We start from the raw sequence: 21,810 nt of genomic DNA, 5'->3' as shown, positions 1-21,810 counted from the left end.
CCGCCCTGTGGAATGCCCTCCCACCAGATGTCAAAACAACTACCAGACGTTTAGAAGACATCTGAAGGCAGCCCCTTTAGGGAAGCTTTTAATGTTTAATAGACTATTGTATTTCTGTTGGAAACAGCCCAGAGTGGCTGGGGAAACCCAGCCAGATGGGTGGGGCATAAATATATTATTATTATTATTATTATTATTATTATTATTATTATTATTATTATTCCTACTACTACTACTACCATTATTTGGGAAGCATGTGGGTGAATAAGAGGAAACAGAAGTCCTGCTGCGATAGCAAAACGACATGCATGGAGCCTTGGATACACTAAACCAGCAGTGCACTTCAGAATTTTCTGCCTTTAGCAGTTAATCCAGCCCTGGGTCCAAGAGATGTTCTTCTGTGTTCTCTTGCGGCTAATGGAACAAGGCAGCTAATGAAAGCTCACTGAGGGAGTGCATTCACAGCGGCTCATTCCTCAAGATTTATGTTTCAGCCATCGCAAAATCTAATTGCCAGTTTGGGGGAATTAGATGATCAGAAAATAACTTTCTGGCAAGCCCATGGAGCGTCCCCATCTGTGCTCTTTTGCTGGATTTGTTTCTGAGGCAATTTTGCACAGCTTACCTTTCCAAATGAGCAGCGTCAACTTGGGAAATAATTATATATTCCTTCCGAAAAGGAATTTTGCACCGCTCTCTTTGCAAGCCATTTTACCTGCTATCCTTTTCCTTTGGAAGAGTGAAGCAGTAAAGGGGATAAAATAAATAAATCACTTTATCATTCAGGTATAGATTTAAAATCTATGAGGGATGGTCTCATCTCATTTCTAAATGAGGATTTATTATCTTGGGGTTCATTAAATTATTTCCTTCTTGGTAACCTGGTACAATTCCCATTATTAAAGCAGGATGGAATCGTGCCAGGAGAAAAGTGAATTTACATTTAGATCCCAGAGAGTTAGGAACACTAATTAAAAAAATTGGTCCAGCTTGGTATGTATAAATTATGTGATGCTATGAATATAGGAGAGGCCCAAACTGTTGCATTCTCCCAAAGATGAATTCCACATGGGAAAACTCTTAACCAGATGGCAGAAACCTGGATAGAATCGGATGGTGTTTCGACAGTTCTAAGAATCTGGAGTAAGTCCCCTAAAGTCATCCATTATCAGGGTCACCATCTTGCTATGTGCTCACTTGTGCCCTCACTGTAAAAACAGAGAAAAGTGACTTCTGGGGAAGACTGTACGTGGCTGATTTTGGACACATGTCTAGGCCCTAAGGCCATGTCTGCATGCGTGTCTAAATCCATCTACTTTAGTAATATTTATTAAAGTTTCAAAAAAGTTACAAAAATGAGAAAGAAAAAATGAGGGGAAAAATCAAAAGAAGAAAAAAATAAAAGATACAAAATACAGAAAAATAAAAGCAGTTAAAAACATTTCCCTCTTTCCCTGTCTTATCTTTCATTAACTTATTTCCCTGACCTCCTCACACCTCCCTTTTTTGTATTCTAGTTCAATTAAATATTCCAGCAAATCCTTTCCAAAAAATACATCTACTTTAGATGCAGAAGGTTAGCAGTGACGCATAGTGAATTTTTTTGTAGGGAAAGAGTTAGGGCCAGAGGCACCAGCCTGTGAGGGTGATTGGTGAGTGGGGCCGACATCATGCATATGATTTCTGATGTCCCGATGTCATGCGTGAACATTGTGCCTCCCTCCTTAAGCCAGGCAGAAACTTCCTGGGCTTTGGGAAGGTCCCAGGGGAACATTTATGGATCTAGCCTAGTCCATTGACCGCACAGTACTGTAGGTTAGCAAACTATAATGGGGAAGGCTGTGTCTCAGATCCACAGCAAATGCTTTGCCTGCAAAAGTTCTCAGGTTTGATCCTCAGCATCTCCATTTAGGACTGGAAGAGGCCCATCTCAAGAACTGGAGAGCTGCTGGTCGATGTTGTCAAAATTGAATTAAATGGATAAGCTTCCTATTTTGCTATTGTGGTTGAGTAAGGAGCAAGGAGAGCTGGGTTATTCTGAACCTGATGGTCCCTAACAAAGGGCCATTCTGTAAACAGGCCAATTCCTCCTATTAAATAGGAAAATTGCCATCCTTGAATATCAAGGTCTCTGAGAGTGAATGCTTCTAGAAGAAAATACTGAAGATTGACAGCCAGGACCAGATGGACTGCTCTGCCAAGTTTTATTCCCAAAGTGCAAAGCTCAGGGTTGATGCAACAGGTAGATGACTCCCCCTAACACCTGACAGATGAGAGTGCTGACAAACTTCCATTATACTAGGAATGAATTTTTGGAAAGAACCAACATTATACCAGGCCCTGATAATTGCTACAAGAAATGAAAATTTCCATGTAAAAAAAATCAGTGCAAGTGCTATATTCTCCAGAGCCCCAATTAGGTGTTCTGATGTGGATTGGAATAATCATGCTGGGGAGATGGGAATTAGCCTGCCAGCTCTGCTACCCTTGTTGATATTCTTGCTCTCCATGAGTCAGAGGACAATTGTGTGAAGTGAGGATAATGATTCTATTCATAAGAATGCGAGAAGAGCCTGTTGGATCAGTCCAGGATTCTGTTCACAAAGTGGCCACCTAGATGCCCATGGGGAACCCATAAGTAGGACCCGAGCCCAAGAGCCCTCTCCCCTCCTTTGATCTGCCTCCAACCATGACAGTCCCTGCCATGTAGAAGCTCAGGTTTTCCAGTACACAGGGGACTTCCATAATTGCAGGTGGCTCCCCACTTCATATGTCTTCTCTATTTGGGTGGTAAATATAGCAATGTTTTTCTCCCTGCTGCACTCCAGATTGTAGCTTTCATCTCTTCCAGCTTCTCACTCAAGGAAGGCCAGCTGTAGGTTTGAGGGGGCCATCAGGAAAGAGCTCTGTGGTGGTAACTCTGCCTTCCTAATGGGATTACTCAACAGTAGTGGGCAGCAACGGTCCACTATTGAAACTTCCCACAATGCCCTGATGCAGCATCACCCTTGAGAACTGTGGGCAATTAAAGTGGCAGCTTCAGTGAGGTTCTCAGTTGGAAATGAAAGTGATAGGACTTAGTGAAGGGACCATTTGGGTGGAACACCATTTATATTCCCCACAATGCCCAGGGGCAGCATTATATCAGGGGCATTCTGGGGATGGTAAATGGTGCCTCTCAAACTCAGCTTCCCAATAGGAATGAGGTTTGGGAAACATTTGGTTTTGTAAGGGCCCAGGATAGGCATCAGTGATGGGCTGTGATGAGCCCCTAGCAGCAAGCAAGCCCAGTGTGTGATGTCACAATGCCATGAATGTGCTCAAGCAACTAGTTCTAGATGCAGGTACCATTGATGTACCTGGTTACAACAATGCTGAGCATTGCTGAACATTGTTCACATTTAAAACAGAAGCTGCCTCCCCCATGTCTCATCTTTCAATGGAAACTCCTCTTCTGACAGTATGTTGGATAATACACAGATCAGAAGACATTACACTTAATGACAAAATCAGTCATAGGGGGCTCTATAGACAAGTGAATTCTGTTATGTCAGAGGCCCATTGATGGAATGCTGCCTTTTAATGACTCAAGACTGCAAATCTTGTGAGATGAGCTGCCATTAATAGGAATGACATCTAAATCACAAGGCTGTGTGCTCATTTGTTGAATGCGGTAAGATCTGCTTCCTAAGAGCTGCCAATAAAAGAAGAGAATCAAGGGAAAACTCATTCCCTTTATGGATGCAGACATTTCCTTTTCAAGCCCACATCTTAGATCAGCTAAGCTTTCTCTTTTGCAAGATCCTTCCCCCCACTCATTTCAGGCTGTTCCCCCATGTTCCGTTTCATTAAGATGGCTCCTGTCAATTGCATCCAAGTCCACTGAGACATTTCCAAAATTTTACATTTCCCTAATAAAGACATTTATAAATTGGGTTTTCAGTGATGGCCTGCTTTAAATTGAATCAACGGCAAACTAACTGTGTGTGTGTGTGTGTGTTGAGGTGGAGAAAAACCTAAGTAACAGGAATCATTAATTTAATAACACTGGGAGCCCTTCATATACTGTAGGCTCAACTCCCTCAACTGTTCCTTATAAGGAACGCTTGTTCATCCTGGTCACCTTCTCTGCACAGATAGAAAGGTAAAGGTAAAGGTACCCCTGCCCGTACGGGCCAGTCTTGACAGACTCTGGGGTTGTGCGCCCATCTCACTCAAGAGGCCAGGGGCCAGCGCTGTCCGGAGACACTTCCGGGTCACGTGGCCAGCGTGACAAAGCTGCATCTGGCGAGCCAGAGCTGCACACGGAAACGCCGTTTACCTTCCCGCTGGTAAGCGGTCCCTATTTATCTACTTGCACCCGGAGGTGCTTTCGAACTGCTAGGTTGGCAGGCGCTGGGACCGAGCAGCGGGAGCGCACCCCGCAGCAGGGATTCGAACCGCCGACCTTTCGATTGGCAAGTCCTAGGCGCTGAGGCTTTAACCCACAGCGCCACCTGCGTCCCGCACAGATAGAAACAAAGGCTTTAATGTTCAAAATGGGACTTTGCTCTCCATCAAGATTGGACTTTTGATTACAGCAGTCTACATAACAACATGTGTATAACTGATTACCCCCCCTTTTTCCCCCTTTTGGGCAAATAGGGAGGGCAGTGAGAATTATTGACAGTAGTCTATTAAACACTATCAAACAATTTAGGCATTTCCCCCAATACGTTGGGACATGCATAAGTAGAAACATTGCCCACCCTTTGACCTTGTAAGCCAGCAGGTCCTGGTTTGCCTTCTGGTCCTGGAGGGCCCTACAAACAACAAAAACAAGATATTTAAACAAAGTGATCAAATTGAAGAGGGGGGGGGAATGCATCAGCAAATTACCAGTTTCCACATTCAACATGTGCTCAACAGCTCATCGTGCTTCCCTTCCACCTCCTTTTACTGGTGTTAGTGTTTACTGCTATGTTAGCGATCTGCAAGATATCTCAGGAACTGGTGTCACAATTTTGGAACACGGCTTAATTCTTCTAGATCATATATTTAGCTTTGTCTGTTGTCCTCTGTCCCTGAAGGCAAGGGAAACTGCCTCTGTGCAGAGGCAGAGATTTTCCCTGCACTGAATCTCAGGTTAGACTTCTGAAGCATGCACTCCAAGTTGGCTGAAAGTCAAAGGAGTATATCTTCCTTTGAAATTTAAGTACAATTTCCATGCTACTGGAGTCTTTTGTATCAATTGCATGGGCTTGTCTGAAACTTCTGATCTTTGCATCTGAAGCAAGAACCATGCTTCAGTGTCAACAAACATCTCACATTAACAATATCGCCGTCTTATCCAGGGCTTGCCCATGGTTTGGACCAAAGAGCTCTCACACCCTAGGTTGAGAATCAAACCAACAAGCCAGACCTGAGCATATTCAGGACTCTGCATAATCCATCACTGCACAAGACATTTAAAAATATGAACAAATGAGCAACTCAGAGTGGGAAGGTTGCAAATTACTTACTGGGATACCTGGAGTTCCAGGAGGGCCTATTGAACCTCGTGGGCCAGGAGCTCCCTGTAAACAAATCAAAATTAGAAGGTTAAAAAATTACTTTATGTTGCATCTAAAATGAATTCCTTCAGCAGTGTATCGTATTGATCTGAGCAAGGGAATTGAGGAAGCTCAACTGTGGACAGCTGCCTGCATTTAAAAACTTATTGCAAAAAGTTATAAAGATGCCAAACTATAGATAGCTATAAAAAAATAAATAATAATAATAACAAGAACATACTTAGTTTGTCTCTAAGGTGCTACTGGACATTATTTTTTAATTTTTATATATATTTCAACTGTGTCAGACCAACACGTCTACCTACCTGAAGAGGAGGAGGAGGAGGAGGAGGAGTAGTTTGGATTTGATATCCCGCTTTATCACTACCCGAAGGAGCCTCGAAGCGGCTAACAGTCTCCTTTCCCTTCCTCCCCCACAACAAACACTCTGTGAGGTGAGTGAGGCTGACAGACTTCAAAAAAATGTGACTAGCCCAAGGTCACCCAGCAGCTTCATGTGGAGGAGCAGGGAATCAAACCTGGTTCACCAGATTACTAGTCTACCGCTCTTAACCACTACACCACACTGGATACAGATAGATATGTACAAGATGTATCTCCCCGCCCCCCTTTGCATCCTCTCCTGTACTCCTTTTCCTTTATCAATCCTCTTATCAATTTATTAGTTTAAATCTACATGTGAAGTCTACTTGATGCAAACATGCATTTCAGTGTTTTGGAGGCTGTTCCATAGGAACAGATTATCTGCCTTTGGAGATTTGCCAAAACCTGAGACTGAGCAAACATGAAGACTTTCTGTTCCTTCCATCTCAGCTGCTTGTGATGGTGCATGGAATAAGTGGTTCACTGGATGGGGCAGAGCTGATGTGCTGCCTTCCTGACAGGTAGGTGGCAGTTGCTTACCAGGAAAGAGAAGGGGAGGGACTAAGCGGTGGGGAGGTTGTTGCGGTGCAAACACACTGACAGAGCCAATATGGCACTGCTGGTGGTGTATTTAGCCTGTGCCAACCTTCCAGACACCTCATCCTTTCCCTCTCCCTCCTGGAAAGCAGCAGTGACCCACTTGCCACAGGCTCAACACTACCTCTGAATGGCAGCTCCATCATCCCTGACCACTGGCTGTGATGACTGGGGCTGATGAGAATTGGAGCCTGACCACAAGTGGAGGACCACCGTTTCCTCATCCCTGTGCTAAAGCCGCACTAAGAGATTTGTATGCTGGAAAGTAGTTGTTTGTTTAAACAAAGGGGTGACTCTCCATAATTTAAATTGGTCACGTTTCTGAAAAGTTGCTAAGGAATGGTGGACCAGCATTTGTTTCTCTCACATCTGAAGGTGTTTAGGGAAGCTTTTAATGTATGATGTGTTACTGTATTTTAATATTTTGTTTAAAGCTGCCCAGAGATGGGTGGGGTATAAATAAATTGTTGTTGTTGTTGTTGTTGTTGTTGTTGTTTATTATCATAACATACAATCTGATCCTAGAAGGGTCTTAAAGGTAAAGGACCCCTGACAGTTAAGTCCAGTTGCAAATAACTCGAGTTGCAGTGCTCATCTTGCTTTACTGGCCGAGGGAGCCAACGTCATGTGGCCAGCATGACTAAGCCGCTTCTGATGAAACCAGAGCAGTGCACCGTTTACCTTCCCGCTGGAGCAGTACCTATTTATCTACTTGTACTTTGACGTGCTTTCGAACTGCTAGGTTGGCAGGAGCTGGGACCAAGCAACAGGAGCTCACCCTGTCGCGGGGATTCAAACCACCAACCTTCTGATCGGCAAGCCCAAGATGCTCTGTGGTTTAGACCACAGTGTCACCCGCATCCCTTAGAAGGGTCTTACTTCCAGGTAAACCTGCCAAAGATTTCACCGACTATACTATTTTTCAGAGTACACCTTTATTTGCTTTGCTAGTTCTGAACTGCTGTAGGTTTAAAAGAGGGGAAGGAAGAATATAAACTTTGGAGCAACCATTGAAACCGGCTCCAGATAGTGCATCGACAGCAAACATCACTGAAGAGTGTCTCCTCCTCCACTCTCTGCTCTCCTCGGGTAATGAAAACAGACAAAGCAATTTCATTTCAGAGTTTTCGTGAACTAGCAACAACTGTGTGGGCTGCATGACTGCAACCCTTGGATAAAAGCTATTAGAGGGAAGATAAACAACTTGCCGGTATCGCCTTTGATTCAAAATAAAGTTTATTCAGAGTGGAAAGTGTTCTGAACCACTCAGCCCAGATTTATTAGTTCTGCGGTTTGGGTTGATTTTATCATACTGACTTAGTCAGCACGATCATTCTTGAAAATTGGGATTTCTGGTTATTATTATTTTATTGACAGTGCAAAAATATTTAGAAAGACCTTACCTGCTCTCCTTTCAGACCTTCCATCTGCACCTGAAACAGAAGAAGATAAATATGTAGCACAAGGGAGATGAGTCTGGGTTTCTGCCCTGCTCTCTATCCCATAGAGGGGGGAACTTAGCTGAGCTCTGCATTCCCCCTGAGATCCAGCTGGTTGGAGTTATGCAGCCAAGCAGGCAACAAAAAGTGTAAAAACTCGGCTGCAGTAAGATCATTGGAATGTAAGTCAACAGAGTACTGCAAAAATTACCTCACTCCCCAAGAGACCTGTATTTCCTACGACCATCCAATCTGAAAATTTCACAGCGGGCAAGAATTTCATGCCTCTTTCCACAAAATTCTTCAGAATGGCATGTCCTTCACATTTCAACTTCAGGAAAATCGTTCACCAACTATTTCTAAGATCTGCTCAGGCATTAACGCCCAACATATATTAGCATTTCTTGAGATCCTGAGCACCCATTCAAGAGAACTTGTTTTGTCAACCGCCACAAAACACAGATCAAATGTTAACAGCTCTTACCACTGAGCCAGGCTTCCCTGGAGGCCCTATTTCACCCTAGATGAGAAAGCAAATGAGAGGGGGAAAAACAATCCAGTTAAGTTTACAAAGTTAAGACGCTGGCAAAGCTTTGTTTGATCTTTATCGAGCATTTGCTCTGATTTGATTGTAGGACGGTTTATACATCCTCCTATTATGCATTAATTACCGTATTTTTCATATTACCATATGTATAAGACGTCCCCTATTTTGTGGTTTTTTATCTTGATTTTATTCTGTGAACTGCCCTGAGGACCCCCCCCCCCCGGGTATATAAATTCGATAAATAAATAAATAATATTATTGTTATTATTACTATTATTGTTACCTTTTCCTTTCTTTTTTTCTTTCTGATGGATATGCAAATGGGGAGGGGAAGCATCTGATATATCATCAAAATTCTGATGTGACATTCTGCAGCCTGTGAGGCTGCCATGCCAGTTCCTGACATTTCTAGGGCATAACGTAAGTTGGCATGTAGTCAGAAGAGCCTCGTACGACCTGGCCAACTGATTTACACGGGGCAGGGAAAGTGAGTAGGAATTGAGTATGGCCAGGGCTGCATCAGGATTATAACATTGGGAATATAGTGAAATCCATCTTGGGACAGGGGTTCTGAGTTTGTCCTACATTACGTCACAGGAATGTGAATGCGATATACTGTATGTGATATGTAAGCAAGCATATCTCAGAGGCGAGATTTACACAGACAACACCTCACCTTCTCTCCTCTGGGTCCCATGAGACCAGGTTGGCCTGGACTCCCTTGGATGCCCTGAAATAGAAGGAAACAACACTCAAAAGGTATTTGGATGCATGAAGAAGAAGAGTTTGGATTTGATATCCTGCTTTATCACTACCCGAAGGAGTCTCAAAGCGGCTAACATTCTCCTTTCCCTTCCTCCCCACAACAAACACTCTGTGAGGTGAGTGGGGCTGAGAGACTTCAGAGAAGTGTGACTAGCCCAAGGTCACCCAGCAGCTGCATGTGGAGGAGCGGAGACGCCAACCTGGTTCACCAGATTACGATTCTAGCGCTCTTAACCACTACACCACACTGGCATGTGTTCCAAGCCAAAGTTTTTAGGAATTTGTGATTCCAGGGATTGAATTTGGGATCCACTGAACCATGAATCACTTTAAGCTCAGACACAATAATACACGTGCCCATGCAGAAGTAAGTCCCAGCAAATATAATGAGACTTTGCCCCAGGTAACTATTTATAGGGCAGCAGCTCTACTGTAATATAAAAGGTATTGATCAAATGGAGTAAATACACACATTTTAAATATTTGGAGAGCAATATGATGTGTCATGAAAGACCTAGGGCAGTAATTAAGAGGGGAAAGGGTATGAAACACAAGTTGACAGTTTACCATTGGAAAATGCACCTAATTTACAACACACACACACAGAGAGAGAGAGAGACGGCAAGCATAGCTCTGTATGGATGCAACGTATGAAGGATATGAAAAAAAGAAGGAGGAAAGGACATGAAATACAGTGCTGGAGAAAGATGCCTAAAGGGAGTTGAAGGAGAAGGAAGATAAACAGAAATCATGGAGCAGCTGGAACATGGGTAGGCAAACTAAAGCCCGGGGGGCGGATCCAGCCCAATAGGCTTCTAAATCTGGCCCACTATTTGGGTGATAGATATAGCAATGTTTTTCTCCCTGCTGCACTCCAGATTGTAGCTTTCACCTCTTCCAGCTTCTCACTCAAGGAAGGCCAGCTGTAGGTTTGAGGGGCCATCAGGAAAGATCTCTGTGGTGGTAACTCTGCCTTCCTAATGGGATTACTCAACAGTAGTGGGCAGCAATGGTCTACTATTGAAACTTTCCACAATGCCCTGACGCAGCATCACCTTTCAGAACTGTGGGCAATTAAAGTGGCAGCTTCAGTGAGGTTCTTAGCTGGAAATGAAAGTAATAGGACTTAGTGAAAGAACCATTTGGGTGGAACACCATTTAAATTCTCCACAATGCCCAGGGGCAGCATTACATTAGGGGCATTCTGGGGATTGTAAATGGTGCCTCTCAAACCCAGCTTCCCAATAGGGGAAGAATCTAGGAGCATATAGAAAAATGCTGTAATTTTTGTTGTTGTTGTTTATATAAAAAAAGTTTTGGGAAAAAATACATATTGAATTTGCCATAAATTCACCATCGCCATCTAGTGTCACATAATGCACATAAAACACACTTAAAACTTTATACTGTATGTGCAGCTGTATAGCTGAGTCCAAAAGTGATGAAGAGGTTACATAGAAGGATACAGCCTATAATTATGGTAGCATATACTTTCCAATATTTTGTAAAAATAAGGGACTACTCCATGGTATAATTGAGGCTAGCCTGCAATGAAGAAGAGATAACAAATAGAGATACCAATACATGAAACAAACTTAAATTGGGGGGAAAGAGAGGATAGACATGCAGACGTGAAAAATATGTGCACAAAATAGAAAAAAAGGGTGGAGGGTTTTCAAATACATATCTAGAAACAGATATCTGGTCTATTATTTATTTAGCTGGTATAAGTTCCCCTGAGTGAACATTTACAGGATTGCACTGTGATGCAGACAGAAAATAGAGTAGGGGGCTACATTTTGGGAGGTGAGCGGATGATTTCAAGATGCAAGTTCTTCTCTAAATTCAAAACTAATTCTAGAAAATGGTTTTGTCCCACTTTGAATTGTCCACATACCTGCTTCCCATCCACACCAGGCTTTCCAGGGAAACCATCGAGACCTGGTTCTCCCTAAGCAAAGAAATAGGAATGAGGATTTGAGTGTTGGACATACATCCTGAGTCATCACATCAGCTCTGAACCTGAGAGCATTGCGTGTCGAGGTCCCCAAGCCAAATACAAAACCGTGAGTAGTTGTTTAGGCATTGGTTAAGACTATCTGTCCCCCCACCTGGGGACAGAACTGACTTCCGGGCACCACCGAAAGACAGTGCGGGGGAAAGCAAGTCGGGGAGAAATGGAGCTGAGTCACAGACCCTCAATTCTCATCCGCATGCTCCCCGAAGGCTTGCCGGCCCTAGTCCCATACCAGGGATTGGACGAAAAGATGGCAAGCCCCAGGATTCCTTTAACAGAATTCCCTTTCCGCAGCAACCATGGAGGGGCAGGCCCAGCCTATCCTAACCCCTCTTCCACCAATTTATAACCAATGCCTAACCGCAACCTTACAAGTTGTGACGATTTGCTATGCAGTAGGCAAAAACCAAATGGCCCAGCCAATCAGCCAGATGGACAAAATTCCTACCAGGCCCTTGCCTCTATATAAGTTGCATTTCTCAGTCTGTGCAACATGCCTTTATGAACAGTGACAGCAGATTCCTGCAGCCTCGCCTCAGCTCTGGCCTGTCTTTGACTATATCCCTCCCTCTTTGGTTCTCATCTACCCATCCTGGTATTTTTTATTATTATTATTATTATTATTATTATTATTATTATTATTATTATTATTACCGCGCCCATCTGGCTGGGTTTCACCAGCAAATTTGGGCAGCTCCCAACAAAATATTAATAACAATAAAGCAATAAAATATCAAACATCAAAAACCTCCCTAAACAGGGCTGCCTTCAGATATTTTCTAAAGGTCAGATAGTTGTTTATTTCCTTGACATCTGATGGGAGGGCGTTCCACAGGGTGGCCACCACTACCGAGAAGGCCCTCTGCCTGGTTCCCTGTAACCTCACTTCTCACAGTGGGGGAACCACCAGAAGGCCCTCAGAACTGGACCTCAGTGTACCCCACAACCTGGTCATGATGAGAGATTAGGATGCAGCAGATCTCCAACTCTGCTGGCTGATGCCTGGACCAGCCTGTGTTAAGTCCCCTACCCATACTCAGCCAAAGATACACCAGCATAACTTGGGTTGGCCCAACCATGAGGTGGGGTGAAGATCTTGAGGTGGTCTCCCTCCAGATGCCCAACACCTCACCACTGGCAAAGGAGTGGTCTGATTTCTGGCAAGATCTCTCACACAGCATGAGAGATCTAGCTGGAGATCAGCGAGATCTCACCAATAATCAACACCAATGCCAGCAGTGCTTCTCCAGCGGTAGCAACAGGGTGGGCAGTGCAGGAGGTGGCAAAAGGGGACTCACATCACTTTTCTGAGGGCATGGTAGGGGTGCGAACCCAAGCCAATTCAGTTTGGTCACATGGCCTAGCAAGCCAGTGTAGAACACTAGTTGAAAGGCTTGGTTTCCCTTTTTCAAGATTAGACAGAGTAGCAATATTTCTTCCACTGCTGAATTACATGTTGATCTGGTATAACTTTACGGTGGCTTAATTTACACTGGCTTGCTTTATGCCCTCTTTTTGTGCACAGGATTGCCATACCCTTCAACATTTATCCAATGAAAATAGGGATGTTCCATTCCATAATTGTAATTTTACCATTTACAACCCACATACCTTACTGGGTTGCCCCAGCCACTCTGGGCAACTTCTAACATATACAAAAACATAATAAAATATTGCACATTTTATATATAAAAAAAACCCCTTCCCTATACTGGATTGCCTCCAGATGGCTTGGGGTTCGGATTACTCCATGCCCTCCAACATTTCTCCAGTGAAAATAGGGACACCCTAAGGAAAAGTGGGGCGTTCCAGGATCAAATCGGAAACTGAGATGGCTTCTCTAAATCAGGGACATCCCTAGATGATAGGGGCACTAGGAAGGTCTGGATTGCTCCCTCAGATCTAGCAATCTAATGAGTAACCTTTTTTGCATTTAGAGGCCCCTTATAATCTGAGGCCCTAAACTATGCATACATTTACCCTCAATTTCCCAGTTCCTTCTTGCATTCATGTTTTGAGGAAAAAATGTTCAGCACTGCCACTCAGATTGTTGACAAGTTATCTGACACACACGATCCATACCTTGTCTCCCCGAGGTCCCTTTTCGCCTCTTTCTCCCTGCAGGCCCTGAAAAAGTGGGGAAGAAAAAAGATTTTGCATCGTTCCCTCCATTACCCAGAGTGAAACTTGGATGAGTCACCGATGTGCTAGCAATTTGTACCCAGTGACTCATTATGGGCTGCAGCTCCTGTGCCAGGGAAATGCTGATTTAGTGCTCTGCCTGCTAAGCAGTTGTCTATAATATACCAATAATGTTATTCCCACAAACCGCCTTTGCATATGCTAATTGGCCTTGGACTTGGAGTACTCAATGAGCTGATCAGCCATCCATTGGGATTGTTGAGCTGTTCCGAGACCTAAAAGGAATGATTGTGAAGTCTTTATAACCAAGATAATGAGGACGGGGAAAACTGAATGACCTTCTCCAGTGAAATGTGCATCTGTAACTGAAGGAAAGCAAGGGAAGCTTTCAACAAGTGAACGGTGAACTTTTAACTGGTGGAAAGTATTGTTAAAGATAAAATAACCAAGTGTATAACTAAGCCTTGCTGAAGGAGAGCTATCTATGTGCAAAAATGTTGACAACTGTCCTTATGTGCTGGCAAGGCCACATTTGAGTATCAGGCAACCATTTACCACATGAATGGATTTTACAAATCACACAGAACACTCATAGGATGTTGGCTTATATATGGAACATTGGGCAGGTTAAGTATTAAATAATAAAAATAATAAAATCACAACTTACTGGTGCTCCGACGTATCCTTGGCGTCCTGGGGGTCCTGGCTGACCATCTGACCCCTGACAAGAAATATATAGAAAAAAACAAAGATCAGGACTGTCGCACATGTCCAAATTTTAAGCTTGAAATAGCCATTTACACAGGTAAAACCACACACTGAGCAGGGTAGGCTAGCCTTCTGGGCCAGCAGACATACTGAGAATGTGTCATGGGCGCCAGTCAAAAAATGGCTGCTGTGGGGTATATCGCAAAATGAATTTTGTGGGGGCATGGCATAACCTGCCATGGGGACCTGACATTGTTGAGACTTTGAGTTCGTGCAGCTTTTGGAGTAGACAATTAGTGGATTGGCAACAAGCCAAGTTAAACAGAGTATGTGAGTAAGTCTGCTTGGAGACAGGGAAGCCTAGCAACAGGTGGTGATTGGCTAAGTTCTTCCTTATAAGCAGTATGACACAGCAGTTTGTTGTTGGAGTGTTGAGTTTGGAAAAGGGGTTTGAATCTCGTCTGTGTATATAGTAACTTGTACAAAGCTGTGTTTTACTCTGCTGTATATAATAAAACTAACTAACTAAAAATCAAGTTACTCGTCAGCAAGTTCTGTTCCTGTTTGTCGTCCTGGAATTCAATGATTTGGCAGCTGGTAGCAAGAGTTATGGTTGAGGCCCATCAACTTACATAGCACAGAATGGTTGTCATTGGGGGGCGGTGAGTAGAAAAAGAGACAAAAACACAAAATGGGGTGGGTATGTCTGTCATTAATGAGGTGGGGAGAAGGCACAAACATCAATCACTACCACACTCATTCGTGGAGAGAAACCCTTTGCACATTTCCTCTGTTCAAGAGGGTGGGTGTTCCTGGCATCCAATGAAATGTGGACATGCTTAAGGTGAGACCAAGCTAGTGCAAACAGGAACTGAACAGGAAGAGCAAACAGTAACAACAGTAACAACAACAACAATAACCACAACAACAACTTTCTTTGTACCCCAATCATCTGACCGGGTTGCCCCAGACACTCTGGGTGGCTTCCAACATACATAAAAACATAAAACAGTACACCTTAAAGAGCTTCCCTAAACAGGGCTGCCTTCAGATGTCTTCTAAAGGTTACTCATCTCCTTGACATCTGATGGGACAAGAAAAATGCTTTATGTACCCACACATAGAGTGCTGGGTAAGGGGTGAGCTTGGTGAGGGTTAGAAAGTTAGGTTAAGGAAAGGGATGAGATAAGGAATTGCATTTGAGTTTTGTATGCAGGTAAGATCCCCCCCACCCCTAATTAAAAGTCTGTATACATAATGGAAATTAGGAAAGGAAGAGACAATAGTGAGCATGGGTGAGAGAAGCCCAATGGTAAGTGTGGTACTTGTTCTTTTGCAGAAGTTGGAAGGCACCCTAAGTATAAGGGTGGGCTCTCATATTGAATCATTCAATCAATCATTCGTAAAGGTGCCCTTAATTTCATTCATGATCCTCCTTGATCCCTCTGCTCACCTTCAATCCTGGTGGTCCGGGGAGACCAACTGCTCCAGGAAGTCCAGGTTCTCCCTCAAAAGAGAAAGCATAGCATGCTTGTTGCAAAAAAACTACACATTTTATAAATCGTTGAATGCTGAAAGCAAAGCCTACTGCATCTATGAAGCATGAGAATCTAATATTTACTGAAACTGGAATATGGTTCATCTACTTGGGTCTCCTGCCTCTGACTTGCAAGCTCTCCAGTGATCTGAGCTATGTTTCCAATCCTTGATGTGACAAGATCCTTTGACTGAGTGATAAGGAACCTCAAGCATAGAGCCAAACGCACCCATCTGAGCCTCTTCATATGGCCAGACTACATTCCCCCCACTGCCCTCCCATTGCCCCCTCCTTTAATATTTTTGCCTAGCTTAGATGTGACCTTGATCTATTGCTCTGTTTCTCAAACTTAGGTCTCTAGCTGTTTTTGGACTACAACTTCCATCATTCCTAGTTAGGAGGACCAGTGGTCCTGGGTGTTGGGAATTGTAGTCCCAAAACAGCTGGAGATCCAAGTTTGGGAAGCACTGATCTATTGCTTGCTTGCCTGGATGATGATAAAGTCTCTCTCTCTCTCTCTCTCTCTCTCTCTCTGTGTGTGTGTGTGTGTGTGTGTGTAGAGAGAAAGAGAGAGAGAGAGACTAGCCTACTATTCAAAAGTAAAAATCACATTTGTTGCTCCAGTTACAACACACGTAGATGCCATCTGAGCTTAAGTTCCTCAAATTGTTGGTTGCCAAACTTGTGCCTGGAGTGAAATAAACACCTGAGCTTTCCATAGTTGATTCCCCCACCTCCCACAATACACTTTGTTAAGTCTCCAGTATTTCCAACAACCCTCTAATGAACATCAACACACATTCTTCCTCGGAGCATCCAAGAGCAGTTAATCCATATGACGTCTGCTGCCTTGGCTCAAAGAGAGGCCTGCTGAGGTTATTAACCTGCTGTCATTTGTTTCGGATGCATTCAAAATGGCAACACTAATCCCCAAGACATGCTCCACTCAATGCACATTGATTTGTAGCATCTGGCTTATGATATAAAGAAAAGGAGATTACAAGAGAGGGAGAGAAAAGCTTACAGACTCTCCTTTGGCACCATCTCTCCCTGGGATGCCAGGTGCGCCGAGGGAGCCCTGAAATAATAAGAATTAACATAAATGCATTAATGGGCAAGCATCATCAGCATCAAATTAGCACCAGCTGAAAGCAGAAGCACATGAATAATGTACATTGGCAGGTCTAATCATTTTCACCACAAGTGAAATGAATGTGAGGTCTCAGAGGGGACTCGTTGCCCAACCCCAACCCCCAAACCAAATTTCTGGTATTAAGCACTGTATTTATTAACAGCTAAGTGTTTGCCAAAGTGACAAGGGGGTGCTGTCCCAGTGGCCTGGATAGACAAGAGACACCCTCCCCTTTCTGTCTCATTCACAGCCAAGTCTAGACAAAACCACATCATATTGGACTGTTGCACTCCAGATTCCAGGTGGCAAATTGAATTGCAGAGAGGTATGAGAACACCACTCTTCATTCCTGAACAAGAGGACATGAGACCCACAAACTGCTATTTCTCCTCTCCAAATTATTCTCATCTAACTGGCTTTGCAATAAACTATATTGCTAGTTTACTGCAGGTCTGCCTGATGAGCAAGCTGAAATAAACCAGCAATATATTCTACAAACAACTACGACATTTAGGACATGTTGGAAGGAAGCTGAGCTTAAGCCCTTCTGCCTACAGCCTCAGAAGAGAAACCTCTGGCAACAAAGCTGTTCTATTAAATAGCTATTTGGAAAAAATAAGATGCATGGGCAGTGGTGATATGCACCATAATTGGCTGTGTCCATGTGACGCCTCATTAAGAACTTTCAATTTGGACTATGTGGTTATATTAGCTGCTTAAGTTTGAAAGCATATTTAGAAATGTTGTATCCATAGCATATAATTCACATTACAAAAAAATAACAATCATCTTCCACCAGTTATTGCAATATTGGATGAGGCTGGGGATGATATGTTTGAGTGGAGTGGAAAGTTCATTTTTCTTAACGGCATGCTCAGTGCTAGAAGCTTCAAACTACATCCTCTGAATTTGCAGAAGGGCAATGCAAAAGGGGATAATTACTGCAAAACTTATTTATGGGGGCATGGCTGGAACTTAAGTTCTTTTGTCACTGTGCATTGCATTGTACCATCTGTAATTTGCCAAGGAAGAAACTGCTTGGAAAGCTGTTTAACTTAGGTCAGGGGAGTAAATAAGAATGATAAGATTCAGGGCTTAAGTTCCATTACATTTGTAGGGGCCAGATTCATTGCCCAGGTGCAGAAAGTCTAGAAAGGTCTCCTGGAGGTTCAAGTGATAGATGCCAAGTTGATGATGTGTACTAGGATTCACTGTTGTTGCTTTGCATTGTGCTTTGTGCCGTGTTTTTGTGGTGTTTTAGGGATTGTTGTGCTGCTAAAATCTGTGTGGCTGACCCTTAAGCTGAACAGCAGAAGATCTTTAGGAAAAGTCCTTTACAAAGTCCAACTTTTATTAGTTCACATGTATCAGTCCACCACTTGTGTAGCTGGAAATTCCTGGTAGATATTTCATTCTCTCCCTGTTTTGAATAGATTGTTACCTTTTCTCCTCTTTCGCCCATCAGCCCAGGTAATCCTTGGGCTCCTCTTTCACCCTAGAATGATAAAACGCAATGCGTTTAAAAGGTTTCATATGAAATAAAACACTATCCTAAAATTCACTGAAGGGATGAGCTAGTTGAAACCCATAAGCAGTGTTTGGAGTGGACTGTTTTAAAGCTTGGAATCTACAAATTGGGATAGCATTGTGGAAGGAAAGCTGCGAACCTCAGGCTGGTGAATTTTATGCTGTATACCGAATTTTGCACTTATGAACCAAAGAAGATACAGGGAACCAAGAGCATTCAGACCAAGAACATTTCTCTCACATCCCTTTCTGATGAACCTACCCCGACCACCAAGATCCCAATTTGCACGAAGACCTTCACACTATTTACTTTAAAAAGAAACTCATTCTCACAACTGCTAATTACATAAATAGTGTCAAGTCTACCACTCTGTAAGAAACCCATTATTTGGGCCACATAGATGATTCCATCCTTTAAGAGAAGCATGAAAAGCACAGGATGTCTTGGGAACGAAGGAAGAGTCAGTTACTGAGTGACAGAGCACTCTGGCAAAGGAGACCTCCCTGGAGTCTCAGATAACACAGCTTTGTTATTGAGGCCATTAAAGGCTACAGGAAGGTAATTGCTCTCGCTTATGGTTGCCAGCTTCAGCATCAGGGAAAGTCTCTTGGGCCTTTCAGAGCTGAGCCAAAGTGAGAGTTTTGGCAGGGGCTCCGAGCAGCATGATAGAAGGAGTCATTGCACCTGTTAATCTTCTCCCTTCAATACTGTCTCTCCACTTGAAATCAAGGTGCAAGACCTATCCTTTTGCAAAACATCAGTAGCTTTCTCCCACGTCAACTGTTGCTTGAAACCATTCACTTCTGGTTCCTCTTCACTTTGTCCCCTGGCTGAGAAGAAAATTGTTGCCTACCCCGTTTTCCTTTAACAGATAGGTAGCCGTGTTGGTCTGCCATAGTCAAAACAAAAAAAAATCCTTCCAGTAGCACCTTAAAGACCAACTAAGTTAGTTCTTGGTATGAGCTTTCGTGTGCATGCACACTTCTTCAGATAAGACCTATTGCAGTCGCTAAGAGTCGTCAACAGGCTCATCACAGCTATCTGCCAATCACCCATTCCTACCACCCTTCTGAGTAATACCCCTCCCCACCTTCTCACTATATAGAAGGGTCTGGTAACTTCTGTTTCAGTGTATCTGAAGAAGTGTGCATGCACACGAAAGCTCATACCAAGAACTAACTTAGTTGGTCTTTAAGGTGCTACTGGAAGGATTTTCCCCCCCCCGTTTTCCTTGGCAGAGCATTTGAAGAGGCATTCTACTAAATTATCTGTTTGACCTAGGAGGACAGAAGATGTTGCACTCTAACCTGAATCATTCACATTCTTCCCTCTGCACAGCATCACCTGATGACCTAAGCTACCCTCCTGTTCACACGAGGATGAAAAGTTCACTCCAGTGCAGAAATAGGTCTCTACTGTGTGGCAATACACCAGCCATCCTGAAATCATAGGTAGAACTCTGCTTGATCAGATCAGGGGCCCAGCTATTCCAGCATCCGATTCTCAATGTGGCCAAAGAGATGCCAATGGGAAGCCCACAAGCTGAATCTGAGCACTCTCCCCACGTGATTTACAGCAACCAATATTCAAAGGCATCTACTTCAGCGAGGTAATTCAGCAGAGACATCACCTTGCCAACAAAGGTCCGTATAGTTAAAGCTATGGTTTTCCCAGTAGTGATGTATGGAATTGAGAGCTGAACCATAAAGAAGGCTGAATTATGGTGCTGGAGGAGACTCTTGAGAGTCCCATGGACTGCAAGAAGATCAAACCTTTCCATTCTTAAGGAAATCAGCCCTGGGTGCTCACTGGAAGGACTGATCCTGAAGCTGAGACTCCAATACTTTGGCCACCTCATGAGAAGAGAAGAATTCCTGGAAAAGACCCTGATGTTGGGAAAGATGGAGGTCACAAGGAGAAGGGGATGACAGAGGATGAGATGCTTGGATAGTGTTCTCGAAGCTACCAGCATGAGTTTGACTAAACTGCGGGAGGCAGTGGAAGACAGGAGTGCCTGGCATGCTCTGGTCCATGGGGTCACAAAGAGTCGGACATAGCATTAATTTCATTAACATGACACGGCTCTTTATTTTTATCTGAGAATTATTGGAAGGTATGCATAAAGTTATTCACCTTCTCCTAGTAAATAGAGATCAGGTCCATTGGTTAATATTTATGGATTAGGCCAAATATTTCATAGTAAAACATTGGCACCCATTAGAGTCATTTTAACTTATAACTGATCCCAAAGTTTCCTGCAGATTTCAAGTTCATGAAAGAGCCAATTCATCTCTCTCTCCTATATTAATTGCATTCCTGTTTGCAATAGCACTATGCACTCAACAACAATTTGTTGATACCGCTGCAATAAACAGTTATGATGAATGTTCAAAGCTGCTACACGGGAGCTGCACAAATCATTGCCCTCTTGAAAACCCAGGTGCAGAAACCTATTAGGTTAATTAGATTAAAATGCTATTAGTATCTTGGCAAAGGCAGCGCCAAAGAGGGAGTTGACTTTCTACCACGGGTGAAGTGATTCTTCACAACAAATTGTTGGCCTTGGAACATTTGTCAAAAATATGGGAGGAGGAGAGTCCAGCTTACCAACTGCACTTCATTCTAATTTAAACAATTAGGCAATACTGATGCCATACAAGTTTCCATGCAAGGCCAATCAGTAGAAGAAAATGAGATAAATAGAAAACAGAGATTATTAAGGAGAAGAACAATTCTTATGACCCTGGGATTCATGCTGATACACAAGTTTACAGAGTATTAATAATTGTAGGGTGTATATGTATTCTTAATCATTTTTTCTAACGTACATTTGCTTGCAGTAACTGAACAATATAGCAAATTGATTTGAAATTCTATTTTCCCACTTATAGAATGCTGAAACACAGATTTTCAAAATATTGATTATGAATGTTGAGTTTGAGTTTAACACCTGGAGAAGGGGAGAGTATTGGATTTGGTTAGATAACGTGTGCCACTGTCTCAACAACGATTTTGCGATGGTCCATTATTTATTGTAAGTTCCAAACTGTTTTCAACGTTGCAATGTTTAAAATTGTTGCAACTGGGAATGTAACTATTTATTTGTATTTAGGCCATTTCTACACTGCTGAATATAAATATGCTGGTTAGTCATGTCCATAGAATGGAAGATAGCAGGCAGTATACAGGAAACTCAAGGGAAATAAAGAAAACAAAAATAAATGTTACAGAAAATGCAAAATGAAACTATTAATGCTCATTACTAATAAGTAAGTTTGAGAGTCCCATGGACTGCAAGAAGATCAAACGTATCCATTCTTAAGGAAATCAGCCCTGAGTGGTCACTGGAAGGACAGATCCTGAAGCTGAGACTCCAATACTTTGGCCACCTCATGAGAAGAGAAGGCTCCCTGGAAAAGACCCTGATGTTGGGAAAGATGGAGGGCACAAGGAGAAGGGGACGACGGAGGACGAGATGGTTGG

The 21,810-nt window shown here is 43.1% G+C and overlaps 1 protein-coding gene across 1 annotated transcript in view; it reads right to left on the bottom strand.

Moving 5' to 3' along the window:
• The window catches only part of COL22A1 (collagen type XXII alpha 1 chain), a 178,869-nt gene that overhangs the window by 68,594 nt on the left and 88,465 nt on the right, over positions 1-21,810 (bottom strand). Inside the window, exons 13-23 of the mRNA XM_081918646.1 lie at positions 18,241-18,294; positions 16,692-16,745; positions 15,584-15,637; positions 14,090-14,143; positions 13,363-13,407; positions 11,161-11,214; positions 9,175-9,228; positions 8,436-8,471; positions 7,916-7,945; positions 5,502-5,555; positions 4,749-4,802 (exon numbers count right to left, since the gene is read on the bottom strand). Coding sequence (XP_081774772.1) covers positions 4,749-4,802; positions 5,502-5,555; positions 7,916-7,945; positions 8,436-8,471; positions 9,175-9,228; positions 11,161-11,214; positions 13,363-13,407; positions 14,090-14,143; positions 15,584-15,637; positions 16,692-16,745; positions 18,241-18,294 — 543 coding nt within the window. The remainder of the gene's footprint in view (positions 1-4,748; positions 4,803-5,501; positions 5,556-7,915; positions 7,946-8,435; positions 8,472-9,174; positions 9,229-11,160; positions 11,215-13,362; positions 13,408-14,089; positions 14,144-15,583; positions 15,638-16,691; positions 16,746-18,240; positions 18,295-21,810) is intronic.

The sequence above is a fragment of the Podarcis melisellensis genome (assembly GCF_964234715.1).
Source record: "Podarcis melisellensis genome assembly, chromosome: 7".
In the NCBI taxonomy this organism is placed as follows: Eukaryota; Metazoa; Chordata; class Lepidosauria; order Squamata; family Lacertidae; genus Podarcis; species Podarcis melisellensis.
The sequence above is the reverse complement of the archived record's forward strand: the minus strand, read 5'-3'. Positions and strand labels throughout refer to the sequence as shown.